This window comes from Mastomys coucha, chromosome X (assembly GCF_008632895.1).
Source record: "Mastomys coucha isolate ucsf_1 chromosome X, UCSF_Mcou_1, whole genome shotgun sequence".
NCBI lineage: Eukaryota > Metazoa > Chordata > Mammalia > Rodentia > Muridae > Mastomys > Mastomys coucha.
In genome coordinates, this window is record NC_045030.1 from 106,055,974 (window position 1) to 106,078,143 (window position 22,170).

At 40.1% G+C, this 22,170-nt stretch overlaps 1 protein-coding gene across 3 annotated transcripts in view; it reads left to right on the forward strand.

The window, feature by feature from the left end:
- Positions 1-20,680, forward strand: part of Atp7a (ATPase copper transporting alpha) — a 114,789-nt gene extending 94,109 nt beyond the window's left edge. For all 3 annotated transcript variants that reach the window (XM_031366465.1, XM_031366447.1, XM_031366455.1), the window contains exons 16-23: positions 1,604-1,786; positions 3,480-3,696; positions 7,733-7,879; positions 11,465-11,607; positions 13,343-13,546; positions 14,043-14,160; positions 15,830-15,932; positions 16,857-20,680. In XM_031366465.1, the coding sequence (XP_031222325.1) occupies positions 1,604-1,786; positions 3,480-3,696; positions 7,733-7,879; positions 11,465-11,607; positions 13,343-13,546; positions 14,043-14,160; positions 15,830-15,932; positions 16,857-17,133 (1,392 nt within the window). In that variant the 3' untranslated portion in view covers positions 17,134-20,680. The remainder of the gene's footprint in view (positions 1-1,603; positions 1,787-3,479; positions 3,697-7,732; positions 7,880-11,464; positions 11,608-13,342; positions 13,547-14,042; positions 14,161-15,829; positions 15,933-16,856) is intronic.
- Positions 20,681-22,170: the final 1,490 nt, after the last annotated feature.

A 22,170-nucleotide genomic window follows, 5' to 3' on the forward strand; every position in this document is an offset into this window, starting at 1 on the left:
TCTGATTACACACATCTCCAGCACTTGCCTGGGAAAAAGTTGCCAGGGCCTTCCGTGCTTCTGACGTGCTTGTGTCTGACTCCACATTGTGGGATTTGTACCCGCAATGGCAGTGCCTTTGCTGCCACCAGCTGGCAGTTTGCACTGTGACTTCGGCCTCAAAGAAGGCTACTTCAATTAAAGCCGTGCTCCCAATAATATAATCTCATTATGAGGATATAAAGTATATACAGGTGCAAGGAGGAGACATAGCTTAGAACAAATCTGGAACCTTGAATAGCTGGCAAATATGTACAGGCTAGAAGTTTTTAAGTGTGTATGAGTGTATTGGCTGCATGTATGTTCATGTACCACATGCATACCGAGGTCAAAAAAATGGTGTTGAATCCCCTTGGGACTGGAGTAATCAACAGTTGTGAGCTGCCACATGGGTGCTGGGAACCAAACCTGGGTCCTCTGGAAGAGCAGCCAGTTTCTTAACCACTGAGCCATCCCTCCAGCCCTAAGGAAAAATTTAAAGGTCAGTTTTTATTTCTACTCGTGTGTGCACCTTTATGTGTATATTCACGTGTTTATGGATTCCCGAGGAGGCTAGAAGGGTGCGTCAGATCCTCTAGAGCTAGAGTTATAGGTTGCTGTGACCTGCCCAGTCCTGGTGCTAGGAACTGCACTGGGGTCCTCTGCAAGAACACAAAGCGCTTTTAAGTACCAAGTCTCTAGTCCCCAGGGTACTAGTTTTTAGAGGAAAAAAATTTGGCATAATTTCAAACCTAGAAAAGTCTTTCCTTTTCTGCAGCTGTTGGGCACCTATCTTAAGATCAAGAACACTCCCTTATGTGGCCACAGTACATTTATGAAAATCAAGAAATTAATATTGCCATAATGCTGTTGTCTAATCTGTAACGTCCTGCTCTGCTTTCCTCTTCTTGTTTCCATGACACCGTTACAGCAGTTTTTCTCTTGTCCGGATGATGCTTTGAGGATTATCCCTATCTTGTTCTGTATCAGTTCATTAGGCTGTTCCGTCTCCAAGGTTCTCATTCTGAGTTTATAGTGAGGTGAACATGGTCTCTAACTCCAGATTTTTCTCTTCTCCTATGTGCACTGACTTTCTCGAACTGCTTCTCTGAGCTTCCTCTAACAGCCCGAGTTCTTAGCCAAGACCTAGCTAAGTCAAGCCACCAGCTGGCATTCCCTACAACCTAACAGTTATATTTTCTCTCAGAGTCATCTGTTTACCACTCAGATTTCTCTAATAGATCTCTAATTCATTATATTGAAAACCTTTGTGTTTCCCCTAGGGATGCCAGCGACAACTCTTAATTACCTGTTAACAGCCAATCCATGACTAACAGCTCTAGTTGTTTAACACAGATTCCCAGACATTTAACAGGATTAAAACTCAACTGTGGGGGTAAGGAAATTAGTTGCTACAGGAGCGTAGTTTAATATGCCTTTTGTTCATCCAGAGATGATCAGTTGTGAAGACAAAGGCCAGTTTTTATTAAGAAATGAAATGTCAGCCTGTTAAAAAGAAACCTGTTTCTTATTTCTGGGAAGATGATGTTACATGGGTGCATTATGTTTTTTAACTTTTCTCCAGGTAAAGGTAGTGGTCTTTGATAAGACTGGAACCATTACCCATGGAACCCCAGTAGTGAATCAAGTAAAGGTTCTCGTGGAAAGCAACAAACTCTCACGCAATAAGATCCTGGCCATTGTGGGGACTGCAGAAAGTAGCAGCGAGCATCCTTTAGGAGCAGCTGTAACCAAATATTGCAAGCAGGTACAATTTTACCTTTCATGTTTATGTTATCATCTCATGTAGGAATGATACAGACCTAATCTGGGCTGGCCTCTGACTACATTTTGTGTATATAATCACAATCGTATTTTCTTATTTAATTGAGTGGGTTGGGGCTGGGAGTGTAGTTCAATTGGATTGGTAGAATGCTCGTCTAGTTGCTTGAGGCCCAGGTTTTGATCCCTGGCACCTATGAAGTGAGCATGTTTAATCCCAGCACTCAGGAAGCAGAGGCAGGCAGATTTCTAAGTTCAAGGCCAGTCTGGTCTACAGAGTTCCAGGACAGTCAAAGCTACACAGAGAACCCCTGTCTCGAAAAACCAACAAACAAAAAATTTCATGGTCATCTTCATTACATAGTGAACTTGATCCCAGCCTAGACTGAATAAGACCTTGTCTCAAAATGTGTACTGTTTTGTTCATGTAGACAACTGTAAACATAAAAAGAAATTAATTCTGATCTTATCACATGGTAACTCATTTGACATAAAACATTAAAATAGAAGTAAAATGTATATTGATAGCACAATTTAGGTCATAAAAATGGAACCCTCACTCCTTCCCCCCAACATAATTCTCAGTCCAAAATTTAATAATTGGTATCTGTGGCTTAAACTCTCAGCTAAAAAAGCCAGTTCTCCTTGCTTCCTACTCTTCAAGTGTTTTCCATTTAGGAATCTCCAATTAATTTTTAAAAGTGAGTTCTTGCCCAATGGTTAGGATGCCTTTATTGATATTTTAAAATTTATAAAGTTTAATAAACATTTTCTGGTATGTTCACAAATGTATGTTAATGTTATTTCTTTAATTATGTAAAGATTTAGTTTAGTTTCGTTAGAAATGTGGTTTATTTCCTGTGTGTGTATGCACACCTGAAGTGGGTGTTGGATACCTTGAAGATGAAGTTACAGTTCTGAGCTGCCTAATGTGGCTGTTGGGACTTACATTCTAGTCCTCTGATGGAGTCGTGTGTACTCTTAACTACTGAGCCATAAGAGCAAAGATTTTCCTATGTTGTCCAGGCTGGTGCTAAGTTCCTGGGCGTAAGTGCTGTTTCTACCTCAGTTTCCACATGGTTGGGCCTATAGACATGTGTCATTGCACCTAGCTTATGATGCTATTTTTGAGACAGAGTCTCATTACATAGTTGGGGCTGGTCTGGAACTTGCTTTATAGCCAGGTAAACCCTGAACTTACAGGACTTGCGCAGATTTCCATCTTTTAAGAGCCAGGGTTCCAGGTGTATGCCATTATGCCCACCTGCATTTATCATTCAAAACTTTACTTAGAAAACCATACAATGACCTTGGTTTTTATTTTATTAGATGAATTTTCCCTATCAGGAAATTCAAGCCTACCGCATTGTTTTGTATTCGGTTCTGTGAGTGGTGTTTTGTTTCCAGCGCACACTGAACATTCTTGCTAATTTCTCCGAGTCTGTCTTTATGTTAAACATCTATCAGTGCAATTTTTAGATCAGAGGATGCTCACAGTTTCATTTTTCATGACCATTATTAACATTTATACAGATGGTTTTATCAGTTTGTACCTGCACCAAAAATTTTGAGTGCCTATCTTCTTTCATTCTTCTAACACTGCTTTCCTAATTAAAAATACTACAGCATTTGTTTATTCTTTGTTTATTTATTTAGTGTGCTCTGTTTCTGTTTGTTAGGAGCTGGACACTGAAACCCTGGGTACCTGTACAGATTTCCAGGTTGTACCAGGCTGTGGAATTAGCTGTAAAGTCACCAATATTGAAGGTTTGCTACAGAAGAGTAACTTGAAGATAGAAGAAAATAACATTAAAAATGCATCCCTGGTGCAGATTGATGCAATTAATGAAAGGTCATCAACTTCATCTTCTATGATTATTGATGCTCATCTCTCAAGTAAGTTGATTTCTTTGTAGTAATCTGAAGATTTCTCTTTTAGCTTCTTCTTTTTTTCTTATTTTTCTTTCTTTAAGTTGAAAATAGATTCTTCTCTCTTGCAATGCATCCTGACAACAGTTTCCCCTTCCTTCACTTCTCCCAGCTACCCCACCTCCTTTTCCCCCTGATCCACTCACTCTCCATCTCCCATCAGAAAATAGCAAGAGACAACATCCAAGCATGACAGAGCAAAATAATGTAAGACAAAGCAAAAGCCCTCACCCAAAGCTAGACAGGGTAACCTAGCAGGAGGAAAGGGGTCCCAGGAACAGGCAAAGAGTCTGAGACACATCTGCTCCTACAGTTAGGAGTCTATAAAACACCAAGCTAACACTCATAACATGCAAAGCACCTGGTGCAGACCCATCCAGATCCAATGCTTTTTGTTGTTGTTGTTGTTTGTTTGTTTGTTTTTTGAGACAGGGTTTCTCTGTGTAGCCCTGGCTGTCTCTGGAACTCACTCTGTAGACCAGGCTGGCCTCGAACTCAGAAATCCTCCTGCCTCTGCCTCCCAAGTGCTGGGATCAAAGGCGTGTGCCACCACTGCCGGGCCAGACCCCATGCTTGCTGCTTCAGTGTCTGTGAGCCCTCCATGCATCCTGCTTAGTTGATGCAGTGTATCATGTTCTCCTGGTGTCCTCTACCTGCCTCTGAGTCCTACAATATTTCCAACCCCTCTTCTGTGGGATTCCACAAAATTCTGAGGGGAGGGACCCAGTGGAGACCTCCAATTTAGACTCTCCGCATAACGAATGTCTGGGTGTGGGTCTCTACATTGACTCCCATCTGCTGCCCAAGGAAGCCTCTCTGATGACAACTGGACAAGGCACCAATGTATGAGTATAGCAGAATATCATTAAGAATAATTTCATTCATTTTTTGACCAGTCATGTTTGCTTCTACCCTATGTCCCTGGGCTATCCAATCTCTGGATCCTGACCATCCAACCAGTGTCACAAATGGACTCTATTTCATGGCATGGTCCCCAAGCTAAATCAGACATTAGTTGGCTACTCCGCAAGTTCTAAACCACCATTGTACTACCATATCATGGAGGCAGGACAGAATGTAGATCAAAAGGTTTGTGGCTGGGTTTGTGTCCACATTTTTCTTTGATTAGTCTGCAGAGTATCTTCCCATACCAAAGAGATTAGAATATAGGGGTGAAAGTTCCATGCAGGCACCAGCCTGACCTTTACGTGTTCAATGAGCTGTGCAGATGTAGTCTGCATGGGGCCCTGCTGTCAATTTGCAGAGAACAAACCTGTCCTAGTATCAGGCTGGGTTGTTTGGACATCTCCACAGGACTCCCTTGGCCAACTACTAAACCAAATATAACTTAGTCCTACCACTGGAAGCCTTGCCTGGCTATTCGAGATGGCCAGTTCACATTCTGTATTCCCTGTCACTTAGGAGTCCTCACTAGGATCACCCTCATAGATTCCAGGAAGTTTCTACTGCCCCCAACTTCTCCTCAGTTCCATCCCATCTCCCACTACCACACGATCCCTCCCACTCCCATCCTCATCTGCCCCAGTCTACCCACAAACTCCATTCTATTTCCCCTCCCCAAGGAGATCTGTGCATCCGCCTTCAACCCCTCCTCTTCACCTAACCTCCCTGGCTCTGTGAATTGTAGGTTAATTATCATTTACTTAACAACTAATATCTACTTAAGTGAACACATACTATGTGTGACTTTCTGCATCTGGGTTACTTCAGGATGATATTTTCTAGTTCTATTCATTTGCCTGCAATTTTCAGGATGTCCTTGGTTTTGGGTTTTTTTGTTTTGTTTTGTTTTGTTTTGTTTTGTTGTTTTTTGTTTTTTGTTTTTCGAGACAGGGTTTCTCTGTGTAGCCCTGGCTGTCCTGAAACTCATTCTGTAGACCAGGCTGGCCTTGAACTCAGAGATCCGTCTGCCTCTGCCTCCCAAGTGCTGGGATTAAAGGCATGCGCCACCACTGCCCAGCATCCTTGTTTTTAATAGCTGAGTAGTACTCCATTGTGTAAATATACTACACAATCCATTCTCCAGTTGAGGGACATCTGGCTTGTTTTCAGGTTTTGGCTATTAATAATAAGGCTGCTGTGAACATAGTGGAGCATGTGTCCTTGTTATATGTTGAAGCACCTTTTGGGTATAGCTGGGTCTTCAGGTAGAACTATTTCCAGTTTTCTGAGGAACCACCAGACTGATTTCCAGAGTGGTTGTACCAGCTTGGACTCCCACCAGCATCGGAGGATCCTGGAGTCTTGTGGGGAGTTCCACAGTCTGCATATTGTACAGTTGTGGATCTCTATGTTAATTTCTGTCTTCTTCAAGAAGAAGGTTCTCCAATGTGGGATGAGTGAAGTGCTGCTCTAAGGGTATCATAGTATATCATTTTATTACTGTGTTCCTTTAACAAAATAATAGCATTATGTTTTAGCCTAGACCTATGATCTTTCCAGTCTTAGGGTCTTGGTTACTTTAGTAGTATTGGATATGGGTATAGTCCAACTCATGGGCTAGACCTTAAATCTGATTAAAACGTGGTTAAGTTACTCCCATAGCATATGTGCCACTATTGTACCAGTATGTCCTCCAGGCAGGTCATGTTGTAGGTTGCAGGGTTTGCAGTTGAGTGGTGATATTGATGGCCACCTTTCTGCTCTAGTGGAATGCAGGAATGCAGTACACCTTTCAGTACCATGAACTCTAGTCAGTTGGAGTGAAGCTTCTAGTTAGGCACCAGCTCAACTTCTCTATGTCCTGTGTTATAAGTAAGTATTGACTTGAGCAATAGGTCCTTAGGAGTAGAGAGCACCAAATAACATTGGCAATAGCCTGTGGTGGTTTGTTTTTGTTTGTCTGTTTTGTTTTTTGAGGTTTTTTTTTTTGAGTTTAAAAAAAGCTAGTAGGGGCAATGCTTTTGAGCAGTTTTGCTGTGCATGGAAGCAGAGGTATGCCAGCTAGCGCAGCGAGCACGAGAGGGGTCTTCTGTTTTTAAAGATAGGACAATATGCAGCAGAGGTGGTAGAAAGTGATTATTTAGGAAGGAGAGAAGAGAGTAGGCAAAGGAGGGTAACCTAGCACACAGGTAGAAAGATTGGCCTTCAGCAAGCTCAGGCTGTTTATAACAGGGGAAACAAGTTGTGTTCACCTAGGAGACACAGGAGCTGTGGCAATTTAACCATGACACATTCTCTTATGATAGCAAGAGCAATTGCATATTGGGTGAGAATGGGGGAGGAAAAGTTAGAGATAAGGAGAGGTAATGTCAAATAGTCATCCTGAAGATTGAATGTACTAGAGACATGCAGTCAAGCATCTGTCCAAAAGAGGTAAGAGCTCACTTAAAATTAGTGTGGCACACACCTTTAATCCCAGGACTTGGGAGGTAGAGACAGGTGGTTCTGTGAGTTTGAGATCAGCCTGGTGTACAGCATGAGTTCTGGGACATGGTACACAGAAAAACCCTGTCTAGAAAAACCAAAACCAACCAAACAAACAAAAATTAGTGGTTACAAGTTTAAAATGAGACATCAACACAGTTACATATTTACATGCAGCCATAGACTTTCAGCTTCTGATTCACAATAAGTATTTGAATCTTGGTGGAGGGTCAAAGAGAAAACCTCAGGAAGAAGGGAATCTCTGAGCTAATAACATTCTTACACTTCTCCCCAACCCCCGGTCTTGCTGGAGATTGAATCTAGAGCCTCACTCATGCCACTGAGCTATATATCCTCGGCCTTTGAACTGGCACATCAACAGTATGGTGGAATTTGCTATTTGGAGAGAAAGGTTAAGGACATTGAGTGTCCATAGCAACATGGGCTCAGAGGTATGAAAGAGCAGAATGTATTCCTGGAAAACTTGAAAATCACTGTTATAGGTTATATTCTACCGAAAATGCACTGACTGCAAAGCTAGGCAGGAAAAAACTTGCCTCATGAGATGGATTTCAAGGTTAAATAAGCTTACTGAATGTTATTTCTGTGCTTCTAGACGTGGTTAATACTCAGCAGTACAAAGTCCTCATTGGTAACCGGGAATGGATGATTAGAAATGGTCTTGTCATAAGTAATGATGTAGACGAATCTATGATTGAACATGAAAGAAGAGGTCGGACTGCTGTATTGGTGACAATCGATGGTAAAGTTTCTCTTAAATACACCGACATAACTGTGACTTCAGTCATTGTTTTATGTGTCTATGAGACTTAAACTATGAGGTTTATTTCAAAGAGGCTTGAATTCGAAGTTAAAGTATTACAAACTCTGATTGTTACTAATTAAGGGTTTTCTCATCAGCTGTTGTGGCACATGCACATGGGAGCCTGAGATAGGCAGATCACGACTTTAAGGGCCCCAGAGGAAGACTCTTATCTCACGAAACAAGTCAACCAGGCATAGTGGTACAAACCTGTAATCCTAGCATTTACGAGGGGGAAGCAGGAGGACCAGTAGTTGAAGTCTTAGTTTTATAGTTAGTTCAAACCTAAACTCTGCTACCTGAGGCCCTGTCCAAAAAAAAAAGACAAGATAAAAGCAAAACACTAAATTGGAAATAAAGAAAAGGCAAAACAATCTCCGGTTGGATCCTAAATTTAATTCTCAGCACCACAAAAGGGAGGGGGAATCCAAACTTACCTTGCAGCCAGACATAGTGATACACATCTTGGTTTTTTATTAGATATTTTCTTTATTTACATTTCAAATGTTATCCCCTTTCTTCATTCCCCCTCCTAAACCCCCTATCTCCTCCATACTCCCCCTACTCACCAACTCATGTACTCCTGCTTCCTAGCCCTGGCATTCCTCTACACTGGGGCTTAGAGCCTTCACCAGACCAAGGGCATCTCCTCCAATTGATGCCCAACAAGGCCATCTTCTGCTACATATGCAGCTGGAGCCATGAGTCCAACCACATGTACTCTTTGCTTGATTGTTTTGGTTAAACCTACTCCCTGGGAGCTCTGGAGGTACTAGTTAGTTCATATTGTTTCTCCTAAGGTGTTGCAAACCCTTCAGCTCCTTGGATCCTTTTCTCTAGCTCCTTCATTGGGGATCCTGTACTCAGTTCAATGGATGGCTGTGAGTCTCTACTTCTGTATTAGTTGGGTACTGTCAGAGCCTCTCAGGAGACAGCTATATCAGGCTCCTGTCAGCAAGCACTTGCTGGCATCCACAATAGTATCTGGGTTTGATGACTGAATATGGGAAGGATTCCCAGGTGGAGCAGTCTCTGGATTGTCCTTCCTTCAGTCTCTGCTCCATAGTTAGTCTCTACAACTCCTTCCATGGGTATTTTGTTCCCCCTTCTAAGAAGGAATGAAGTATCCACACTTTGGTCTTTCTTTTTCTTGAGTTTTTTGTGTTTGTGGATTATACTTTGTGTATTCCAGTCTTCTGGGTCAATATCCACTTATCAGAGAATGCATACCATGTGTGTTCTTTTTGATTGGGTTACCTTACTCAGGATTATATTCTCCAGATCCATTCATCTCCCTAAGAATTTTATAAATTCATTGCTTTTAATAGCTGAGTAGTACTCCATTGTGTAGATGTACTACATTTTCTGTATCCATTCCTCTGTTGAGGGACATCTGGGTTGTTTCCAGTTTCTGGCTATTATAAATAAGGCTGCTATGAACATAGTGGAGCATATGTCCTTATTACATGGTGGAGCATTTTCTGGGTGTATGCTCAGGAGTGGTATAGCTGGGTCCTCTGGTAGTACTATATTCAATTTCCTAAGGAACTGCCAAACTGATTTCCAGAGTGGTTGTACCAGTTTGCAATCCCACCAACAATGAAGGAGTGTTCCTCTTTCTCCACAACCTCACCAACATCTGCTGTCACCTGAATTTTGATCTTAGCCATTCTGATTGGTGTGAGGTAAAATCTCAAGTTTATTTTGATTTGCATTTCCCTGATGACTAAGGATGTTGAACATTTCTTTAGGTGCTTCTCAGCCAATCGGTATTCCTCAGTTGAGAATTCTTTGTTTAGCTTTGTACTCCATTTTTAATAGGGTTATTTGATTCTCTGGAGTCTAACTTCGTGAGTTCTTTGTATATTTTGGATATTAGCTCTCTATCAGATGTAGGATTGGCACAGATTTTTTCCCCCAATCTGTTGGTTATCATTTTGTCCTATTGACAGTGTCCTTTGCCTTACAGATGCTTTGCAATTTAATGAGGTCCCATTTGTCAATTCATGTTCTTAGAATATAAGCTATTGGTGTTCTGTTCAGGAAATTGTTCCTTGTACCCATGTGCTCAAGGCTCTTCCCCACTTTCTTTTCTATTAGTTTCAGTGTATCTGGTTTTATTTGGAGGTCCTTGATGCACTTGGACTTGAGCTTTGTACAAGGAGATAAAAATGGATCCATTTGCATTCTTCTACATGCTAACTGTCAGTTGATCCAGCACCATTTGTTGAAAATGCTGTCTTTTTTTCCATTGGATGGTTTTAGCTCCTTTGTCAAAGATCAAGTGACCATATGTGTGTGGGTTCATTCCTGGGTCTTCAATTCTGTTCTATTGATCTACTTGCCTTTCACTGTACCAATACTATGCAGTTTTTATCATGACTGCTCTGTAGTACAGCTTAAGGTTCAGGATGGTGATTCCACCAGAATTTCTTTTATTGTTGAGAATAGTTGTCACTATCCAAGGTTTTTCGTTACTGCAGATGAATTTGCAAATTGCTCTTTCTAAGTCTGTGAAGAATTAAGTTGGAATTTTGATGGGGATTGCATTGAATCTGTAGATTGCCTTCGGCAAGATGGCCATTTTTACTATATAAATCCCGCCAATCCACGAGCATGGGAGATCTTTCCATCTTCTGAGATCTTCTTCAATTTCCTTTTTCAAAGACTTGAAGTTCTTTTCATACAGATCTTTTACTTGCTTAGTTAGAGTCACACCAAGGTATTTTATATTATTTGTGACTACTGTGAAGGGTGTTGTTTCCCTAATTTCTTTCTCAGCCTGTTTATCCTTTGTGTAGAGGAAGCCACTGATTTGTTTGAGTTAATTGTATATCCAGCTACTTTGCTGAAGTTGTTTATCAGGTTTAAGAGTTCTCTGGTGGAATTTTTGGGGTCACTTAGGTTTACTATCATATCATCAGCAAATAGTGATAATTTGACATTTTACTTCATTGTAGTGTGTGTGTATACACACACACAAGCATGCAAATGGTAGCCAGAGAACAGTAGATGTCTTACGTTGTCACTCTCTACCTTAGTACCTTAAGGCAGAGTCTCTCAGTGAACCTGGAACTAGCCTGACAGCAAACAAGCCCCCGTTTTTCCTGTCTTGACCCTATTGCCCAGTATTAAGGTTTCAGAATTTAAATTTGAGTCCTCATGCAGTTTCCCCTAATATAAAATACCAGTTTTATCACATTCACCTATTAGTTTCCCATGCTTTTAAATTAGCTAAAACGAGTTTAATACCTAAGAGCATATTTTTTAATGTTCAGTGACGTCTTTCTGTTTTCTTAGTACTACCTTCATTAAATACCCTCTTTATGAATTTTCCACAGCCAAATATGAAAGCTTATCACAGAACATGTGACATATAAAGTTTGTTCAAGATTAGGATACTTTGAGTTAAATCAGCTCTCAACAGCTTAACAAAATTAATTTCTTTCTGAAATTGTATTCTATTATTTATTCTGTTATTCTTCATTCATCGTATTCCAACTGTTTTTCTACTGTTCCTATTAGATGAGCTGTGTGGCTTGATCGCTATTGCTGATACTGTGAAACCTGAGGCAGAGCTGGCTGTACACATTCTGAAATCTATGGGTTTAGAAGTCGTTCTGATGACTGGAGACAACAGTAAAACAGCTCGGTCTATTGCTTCTCAGGTAATTAACTGGCTTACTTAGTTATTGGGATAGGAACATGTGCTAACATCTGATTCTAAATATATAATTTTTTCTTCCATTTAAGTGCTAAGATTGTCATTTCACTTATTGTTTGGACTATTATCAAATAGATATACCTGACTGCTTAAAAACAATCCGCAGGATATGGTAGAAGGACTTTGTATGTTACTGATGTAAGTGAAAAGGTATTTGCTTAGCTTGTAAGATGTTTGAGTGACATTGCTGCACACTGGTTTCTGTTGATGCTTCCTTTGAAACGATGTACATAGTTTTCAGCAGTGCTGCCAAGCCTTCAACATCCTCTACTGTAAACACCGCCACTGCATACAGGTTCCTCTTTGATCTGTTTTGGATGCCACCAGTGAGACCCTTTTCCCTGACATACCTTTTTTTCTTAAGCCTACATTTGTGTAACCTCTAGTATTTTTCAATAATAAAAAAAAACTTAGAATGTCTTTTCTCCTAGTAGGTATGTATATAGTATGTATGTATTTACATGCATGTGACACTCAGTGTGTGTAGATCAGAAGACAAACTTGTGGGAGTTAGTTCTCTTCTTTACTTTGCAGATTCTAGGGATTAACCTTGGGCCATCAGGATTGATGGTAAATACCTTTACCTACTGAGCCATCTTGATGGCCCCTTTCTAGTAAATTACAGGACTGTATGAGTGTATTCTTTTGTAAGAATATGAAAGTTGTAAAGAATTTGTAACATTTTCCACATTCCCTGTTGAGTTCTCCTGTATACTAGTATAGAGTTATGCTATTTCAGTACTAATTGGATCATTTTATAGTTTATTTAGGATATGTATATATGTATGTATATTCAATATTTCCCAGATCTTAGCATATAAAGTTATATTATTCCTTCTAGACTGCTGCGTGGAATTCTTTAGTACAGATGGATGATAACCTATATTGCTATTTCCCTAGGTAGTTTTGAATTTTTACATTTTTTTAAAGAGGCAATAAAAATGCCCTTGACATATTTAGACACAACAGAGCCTGTCCAAAATATAGTTAAAAGCTGTTTTTTTTTCCAGAGCAGATGATGTGCACACTTTGACAAATTCTGTCCACCTGAAGATGGTATCATTCTGTCCAATACAAACAGTTCAGAAGACTGCTCCCTAGCTGGAGAGATAACTCTGCCCTTAAGAGAACTAGCTGCTCTTGCAGAAGACCCAGGGTTGGTTCCCAACACACACACACACAGTAGCTCCCAACCATCTTTAATTCCAATTATTGGGTATTCAGCACCCACTTCTGGCCTCTGAAAGCACCAGGCACACATACAGTGTTAGCACATACACATAGGCAAAACATTCATAAGATAAAAATAAATAAGTCTTATAAAAAGGAAGAATGTCAGGGCTGGAGAGATGGCTCATCAGTTAAAAGCACTGGCGGCACTTCAAAGAGGACCCAGGTTCAATTCTCAGCACCCACATGGCAGCTTACAGCCCTCTGTAACTCCACAGACATACATGCAGCCAAAAGTCCAACGCACATAAAATAAAAATGAATAAATAATTTTAAAAAATAAAAAGAGGAATGCTCATTTTTCTCCATTATCACTGGATTATTTTTAGTCTTTTAAAATGTAAGTATTTGACAGGTTAAAAATGATGGCTAATTATTCTGAGCTCAGCACTATTTGCAGTGCTTAATATTACTTCCTGAAATGTATTGAGTTGATTTTCTTCTCATAGGTTGGCATCACTAAGGTGTTTGCTGAAGTTCTACCTTCCCACAAAGTTGCTAAGGTGAAGCAGCTTCAAGAGGAGGGCAAACGTGTAGCAATGGTAGGAGATGGAATCAATGACTCTCCAGCTCTGGCAATGGCAAACGTCGGAATTGCCATTGGTACAGGCACAGATGTAGCCATTGAAGCAGCTGATGTGGTTTTGATAAGGGTAAGTCCTAGAGCTCTGGTGGTACAGTGAGTTAGCAGGCAGTACACTAAGAATAGGTCCTGTGGTTTGAGGTGTGAGGAGGGGCAGATTGCCTGACATGGTCAGTGGTGATACTGGAAACATACTGTGCAGAGATTCTGTCTCGAGTCCCATATTCCTAGCTATAAAGACACAGAGTTTGGGGTAGATGGATGGATACTCTCACTACATATATCCTGACTTTCTCAGGCCAGCAATACAAATGAGAATAACAAGCTTCTGATGTGAAAATAAGATTTAACAATAATATAATTATCTGCAACAATATTCACTGACAACCATGAAAATATTTTCAGAACCCTCAAAAATTTTGTTTCCAACCTCGACTTAAGGCTTAGCAGTATCCGAAATTTGTGCTCAATTCCAAGTGTGTCCCTTGGCATCCATTGTACAGTGACATGTAGAGACAGTCCTAATGAATTGGAATGTCACTGATATCACTGATCTCTCTTCTCAGAATGACCTTCTGGATGTTGTGGCCAGTATTGACTTGTCAAGGAAAACAGTCAAGAGGATTCGAATCAATTTTGTCTTTGCTCTAATTTATAATCTGGTTGGAATTCCCATCGCTGCTGGTATGTGAGTCTTAACAGTTTTTACTTTGGTGGTTAAAGTCATTAAATACCTACAGCATTGGAAGAGTAGGCTTACTGATTTTAGTGCTGACCTTAGTTTTCACATATACCCTGCTAGTGTGGTGAGTGGCACTGTTAAAAGCAGTCATGTTCAACAAAGTTTATTATAGCCTAAAAAATTTATAAACATCTTGATACTTTTAATTTTCCCTCTAGTGTTATAATTTAAAATTTTTCACACCTAAGTAAATGGTGAAAAAATGGTACAGAATTCTGTGCTGACATACATACATAATTAAAATTAAAAATAAATATTAAAAAATAAAATATGTATTATATATAATTTATTCACTTATTTTTACTGCATAAAAGGAATTTATGCATAATTTTGCTACTATTTTTAAATGCAACCACTATTACCATTTTAAATTTCCTTCCGGTTATTTTGACTCTGCATCAGCTTGCTCTTGTCACATAGTTCTGAATTTCCTGCTTTTTGTGTACTGTTCTGTTGGAGTCAGCAGGTATTCTTTTAGACTGGGAGATCAGGTGACAGAGTGACTGTAGGAATGTGAGCAATAAACACTAACAGACTTGTGTAATAATCATCTGTAACTTTCCTACATTAACAATGACATAGGAAATTCTCAGCGAACTAGTAAAAATGAGGAACTAATAAAAATAAAACCTTCTCCTTCTTCTGTCTGGCTTGAAATGTAAGCTAACTACAGAGATGTCTAGCCCAGGGCCACATAAATGCCTATAAAGCAATGTCCAATAAGATTAAATCATGCAGCAAAAGATTTTTTTTAAATCCTTTTTAAAAAGATGATGACTACTGTAAGAAAAATAGAAAAATCCAGGTAAGCTCATAAAATTAAACATTCAAATCTATGTCCACGTAAGAGCAACTATTAAAATGTCTACTGAAACCCAATGTGTTTGGACATGGTGGCTTGCATCTATAATCCCAGCATTTGGGATACAAAGACAGGAACATGGCAGCAAGTTCAAGGCTAGCCTGGTATACCATGTTCCAGGTGTTAGGCTACATAGCATGGCATTGCCTCGAAAAACTTAAGATTGGGAGATGGGTACATGCACACACAGAAAGATTTAAATTTTAACTTACAAAAGTTGGCCCAAGTATGATACTGCATTCCTAATTTAATCTTAGTCTTGGGAGACAGCACACACAGACAGGGCTCCATAGTGAGACCCTGCCTCAAAAAACAAGAAAGGAAAGAAGGGAGAGTGGGAGGGGAGGAGGGAGGGAGGGAAGGAAGAAAGAGGGAGGGAGGGAGGACCTTCCCAGTACAGGGTGGCTGCACCTGCACCTCCGCAGGGCTGGGAGGCTGAAGGACACAAGCTGGCTGGTGTCTGGGAATCCAGGTACACTGGAGAAGTGGTGACTACCCAGCTACAGCTGTCAACACACAGCAGTCCGCCCCCTGGCATGCCCCCTGGGGAAACTGTTAAACATGAGTACATGAAACATGCACGCAAATATTTATGGCAGCACTCTACTAAGGAAAAATTGACAGCAGCACACATCTCCACAAACAAGAAGATAAAACACTGACGACATGACAAAATAAATTGTGCATGTGTTGGAAATGTGTTGATGAGTCATTTAGTCCTGCCTGCTCTAATCCAAACTTGTTTCCAGGAGTTTTCCTGCCCATCGGTTTGGTTTTACAACCCTGGATGGGATCCGCAGCCATGGCTGCTTCATCTGTCTCTGTAGTACTTTCTTCCCTTTTCCTCAAGCTGTGAGTATGATGACGAGCTTATATTGCTATTTCATAGGCTGTGTAACAGCCAGTTTTTCTTAGGAGGTTTGACTCTTTGTGTTGTTGGGGTATGCCAAAATAATTGTGTATGTGTGTCTGACATGCACTCGTGTATATGTAGGGTATGCACAGGTATACACATGTACATAGAGGTCAGAGGTCAACATTGAGTGCCTTCTGTTTTTCTTTCCATTATATTTGGAGTCAGAGTCTCTGGCTGAAATCTGGGCTTCACGTGCTCAGCGAAGCTGGAAATGAGCCTCTAGACTCCTGCTTCACCTCTGTAGCACTAGGATCAGAGGTGCCAGGCACCACACTCAGTTTTCATGTGGGTGCTGAGAATTCGAACTCGGGTTCTCAGTCTTGTATAGCAAGCACTTTATCCACTGAGCCGTCTTCCCAGACTTCCAAACAACTAGGGAGGAGGAACCCTGGGAGGGAGACCAGGATGGGGGCAGCATTTGGGGTGTAAATGCATAAATAAATTTTTAAAAAGAGAAAGAAAAAAAAGAATTATTAGGTAGTAACTAATAAATATTAGCAAGCTGTGTGTGGTGGTACACACTTGCAATCCCAGCACTCAGAGGAAGGGGTGAGAGAATCAAATAGTCTAGCCTAAGCTACATAGTAAAGATACTGTCTCAAAACAAAAAGAAAAAGCTAAGTAGTTGTTATTTTTATGTAGTGTATGCATTGCAGACATAAACCCAAAGTGGAGCTCAAGGGTCGGTCATATACTAGCATTGAGAAACAGGACTTTGGATTGTGTGACAGCATGAAGTTCATTCTAAGCAAGTTGTCCAGCAGTAGCTACTTTTAGATACCTCATACTGGGCAAGTCTCCTTTTGTTTGTACATATACCAAGCATCTAGCTAACATTTGGTTGCTTTAAATTTCCATAGTTATAAGAAACCAACATATGACAATTATGAGTTGCGTCCCCGGAGCCACACAGGACAGAGGAGTCCTTCAGAAATCAGCGTTCATGTTGGAATAGATGATGCCTCCAGAAATTCTCCAAGACTGGGTTTGCTGGACCGGATTGTCAACTACAGCAGAGCCTCCATAAATTCACTGCTGTCTGACAAACGCTCCCTGAACAGCGTTGTTACTAGTGAACCTGACAAGCACTCGCTTCTGGTGGGAGACTTCCGGGAGGATGAGGATACCACACTGTAAAAGGCCTTGGGGGATGCTGCTGGCTGAAGTTCGTGTACACTGACACAGCACTTGCGTTGATGTAGAAGGATCTTATGTCAATCTCATGCTCTTATGTGCAGGATTCTATCTAAGTTGTATTTGGTAATGGCGAAAATATCTTTCTCAGGGCAGGAGCTCTGAACCTGGCATTATCTAAAACAAATGCCTAGCAGTTTTTGTTTCATTAGGGATACAGAGGGTAGTGCAGCGAGTTTAGAACAAACTCTATAGTTAGAAGTTGCTAACTTGTTGCTAATATGGCAGATCATTTTTATTTGACCAAAAAGAAAAAAAAAGTGCCCAAAGACAGGACAATTAAAAATGTGAAGATTTGAGAGCATGATTTTGAAGGTATTCTTGAGCCTGTATCCTTGCCCCACAGGGGAGCAATGGCTTTCAAAACACTGTACAAAGCACCTAGTTCAGAAGGAAAATGGTTACAACTGTCTTAAAATAGATGTGCCTTATTTATTGTAGGCTTGCTTTCACCTCATAATTCATGTATCCTTGTCCTTTAGTTCCTAAGAGCCTACAGGATGGCTTTTGTCACCACCTTTCAAGTGAGCCAAGTTTAGGTGGGTTTTTCCTGGATAAAAATAACTGACAACAATTACTTGGAATGAGGCAGTAGGATTACAAGTTCAAAGCCAGCCTTGACTATACACACTAAGACCTTGTCTTAAAACATTTTCGTAGCTGACGGCTCTTCTAAAATCTCCCTTTTCTGATCATATTGTGTAGCTCAGAAGACCATAAGGTCCACAGAGTTTGTGCCCTTTTGTTTTCCCACTGTTGTCAGAAATCTCAAAATCTTCGATTTCCCTAGCTCTGTGCCAGCTTTCAGTTCTCTCCTGCCAAGTTCAGCTTTGTTCGTAGTAGATGGAGGCTCTCCATCAGTCACAGTCTAGCAACTTAACATTTGAACCTCTTTCACTGAAAAGTTCTTCAAAGATTAACACTAACATATTAACATATATGGGCCATATTGAAGTACTTGGTCTCATTAAATTCATATTTTGGGATATAATCACATGGCTGGTATATTGTAATTTAATAAAATTTTAGTTACCTCTTATGTTTTAGATAACTTATCAAAATGACTTTAGAATAGTCTTATCACACAAAGCTGCTTTTATCAAAATATACACCAAACTGTAATAGAGAAATCAGAATATTCTGGGTGTATGATATCTTGTAGTCAAGTATGTTGTTCTTTCATTCAAAATATTTGTGCTTATAAACTCTTAATCTTTTATTTCCATGCCATACTTTAAGCTACTAGCATAATGTCTAACATATAATTTGTGCTCTGAAAATGTTGATTTCTCCTTTTTAAGTCAATATTGAGTATACATATCATTTTTATATTACTGGAATATAAAGTGAAATGGAGAATGGGTTTTGTCCACTCCACCTCTTTTCTCTCTTATTCCTTCACATCTAACATGCAACAACGTTTACATTTTTCAATGCTGTCTTTCCATTGGAAAAGACCTAACTTCTAACTTAGCTATCTTAGAGAGGTGAAACTTTTGATGAAGGTGCTATTAATCTAGAAAGGCAAACCTGTTTTAATGAAGTATGAATAAGTTTATATGCTTAAACTATTTTAAACCAATACTTATGCTGTCTTAAGAGTTTGAGTTTGTATATTTGTTTCTTAATTCTAGCAGATCATCATAATATAGCTCATTGGCTTCTAGAAGAAAGAGCTAAACTAGAAATGTCTAGTAGTTTCTTCTTGATCTGGATCCAAATTAAGAACATTAAGTCCCTCTGTCGTCACCCAGTTTCTCCTTCTGTTCTGTATGTGTTGTTGAGTCCTCCTCTTGCCTCCACGTCATGTTATAGGACAGTAAGGATAGCATTTCAGGTCTCACTACAAGAAAAGAACCTGTTTGAGAGAGGCTGTATTCCTAGGAGAGGAGGGTCATTTAGAGAGGGGATCAAGCACATTGTTTTCAGTTGGCCACCCATTTAAGTAATGAGGTTTTGTAAGTGCGTGCGTGTGTGTGTGTGTATATATATATGTACACATATATATATACATATATATACTCATACCCAGAGAGATAGCCAGAGAGACAGAGAAAGAGAGGGAGAGAGAACATATATCTGTTTTGAGGTTCTTTATACTTTCCTTGCCACTCTCCTGTATTCACTCAGCAACCATTGTCCCCGTCAGAAGGCACCATGGACACTTTATTGTCCAGTGTGAATGCGGATTCAGCTAGGGGCCACCTTTTAACTTAAATATCCAAAGATGCCTTTTGAATTTAAGATTAAAACACAGCTAGAATATTTACTCTTGTAGTTTTAAAAGGATAGTTTTTAGGTGTGAAATAGAAATGTTGCTTTTCCTACTTTAGTATCAACATTTTAGAAAGTTAAATTTGATGCCTTATGAACAAATAATTTTATATTATGCTTTAAATTTTTTAAAAATTTCTTCATTCAGATAGATATAGAGAATGATTGAAATAGCACTGTAGACAAGATGTTTCCAAAAATGTGAGTGTGCATATATTTTCTGTACACAGCTTAAAATCAAAAACCTATAGTAGAGGATTTTTCCATTATGTGTAGATTCTGTTTTAAAGTATTTTTCATATTTATTTTACTCTACTTTGTTATTTTCTTTGTATGAGGCATCTGGTTAAAGCTTAAGCTGCTTCTCCTCCTTTTCCTCCTCCTTCTCCTCCTTCTTCTGCTTCTCCTTCTCCTCTTCCTCCTCTTCCTCTTCCTCTTCCTCCTCTTCTTCCTCCTCTTCTTCCTTCACCATTTTATACAGACATTCCTGATAATCACTCCTTTGGGTTATTTTGTTTTCTGTATTAAAAAAACTACTTCTTTACCAAATTTTATATATATATATATATGGAGAGAGAGAGAGAGAGAGAGAGAGAGAGAGAGAGAGAGAGAGATTCATGCCAAATCTTTACCAACTCTTTTAGTCTGATATGAGTAAGTAGATATCACACAAAGCATGACTTCTTATTCTCAGTCACATTAGCTTCTTTAATGATGTTGATAATAATTGATTTTTGTAGCCAGAACCAGGTGTCTCAACCTTGTGTTTTTAAAGAAATGTATTATGAAATTTTGGTTAGAATCCAAAACAGGAGCGGGCAACTTTGTGCAATATTTCGTTTCTGTAGTTTAGTTTGTTTGTTTTTTTCCTTATGTGCATGTAATTGATATTTCTGCCGAAGATGTGCCTTCAACTTTATAATTATAGTGTTGTTTAAAAAAAATGTTGTCAAGTGTCACTGTGTTAAGTCATTCAGCCCCATCTACCAGCTGTTCCACACTACCCTGGCTGTGTTATTGGGGTCGTCTGGCTGTTGTTTCAGCTGTAAATCCATGCTGTGTCAGGATCAGAGGCAGCAGCACACATTCAGGTAGGGGACAAAAATCAGTTGTCTTTCAGTTCCCTGCTGTCACTTAGAACAAGAGACAAAGAAACATGCATGGCCTCTTCTCTTTTGTAGTGTCTAATAAATTCTTGATACAGTTATCTACCCTACATGAGCTTTGCCTGATTTAGGGGAACCCTAGATGCTATGAAGATCCCATTTATTGCCTGAACTTTTTTCCCTGGGGGAAGGTGAGTAAATGTCCGCTCACTGTAGATAGAGCACCAACAACAAACAAGCTTGCTGAGCCAGTGAATTTATTGGGCTTATCAGCAGGAGCATAAAGTGACTCCCACACAGCTTAATTACTGAAAGTCTCACACCACAGCTGTTTTGTCACCTCCTGACACCATGTAGAGCTGGCCAGAAACCTATACAGCTGGGAGAGAGGTATGGGAGCCAATGGCTGAACTCTAATGTGGGGATCGGAGGACACTCTTCATTCCTTTCATGACTAGCCAGATCTTGGGGCTCTTTTGAGTAGTCCCAGCTGTCATACTTGGAGGAGGACTGTGGTCAACCCTACCCAACTTGCATTCACACACCGAGTACACCCTTAAATTTAAAAGGCCTTTTTAAAAACAAAACAAAAACCCACCTCAATTGTGAAAGCTAATTTCCACATCCAATGTATGTGATAATTCAGTCAGAAAAGGAAAGCCAGGAGCCAGGATGGACATCTCAGGATTGTGCTTGCTCTCTCTTTTTCTTAATGTAGAGAATATTTTTATTGGATATTTTCTTTATTTACATTTCAAATGTTATCCCCTTTCCTGGTTTCCCCCTGCAAACCCCCTATCCCATCCCCCATCCCCCTGCTTCTGTGAGGGTGCTCCCACTCCCACCTCACCGCCCTGACATTCCCCTATGCTGGGGCATACAGCCTTCACAGGACCAAGGTCTTCCCTTCCCATTGATGCCAGATAAGGTCACATATACAGCTGGAGCCATGGATTGCACTCTTATGTTCCCATTTCTCATCCTTTCTACAAGGAGCAGCAGCGCAGCTGATGAGGTTTCAAAACCTTCCATATCTCCAAAGTGAAGAAGCCTCTGTCCTGGGAATGCTAGGTTAAGACATCAGAGGTCCTTGGAGTGAGCGCAGATACTGAGAAATAGAGTTGTCTCTGCTTTTGTAGGACCTGCCAGCCTTGCTGTGCGATTTTATCTTTCAATTTGTAGACAGGGATCATGGATTGGAAGGGAGTTACAAAAGGCAAGTCCCCTCACTCCCTTTTTGAGACAGCACTCTCTGTTTTGTAACCTTGGCTGTCCTGGAAGTCTCCATATATACCATGGTTGGCCTTGAACTCCCAGCCTCTACTCAGTTTAAGACATGTGCTACCATGCCTGCCTGAAAGGGAAGGCTCTTGGCAAGGTTGAAAGAGCTAGGTAACAGCAGCAGTAGTCTCAAGCCGATGGAAATGTTTGAAGCTGACTGAGCAGCCTTTGGCATTCTGTACCTATTACCCTCAAGTGGTGTCAGTTTTAATTGTGAGCATTCTCTGTCCCTAAGATGGCCAAGGCTGATCTATAAACTCAAGTGCTGTCCTCACCCAATCAAAATGCCCAGTTTCTTCACAATACAATACAATACAAT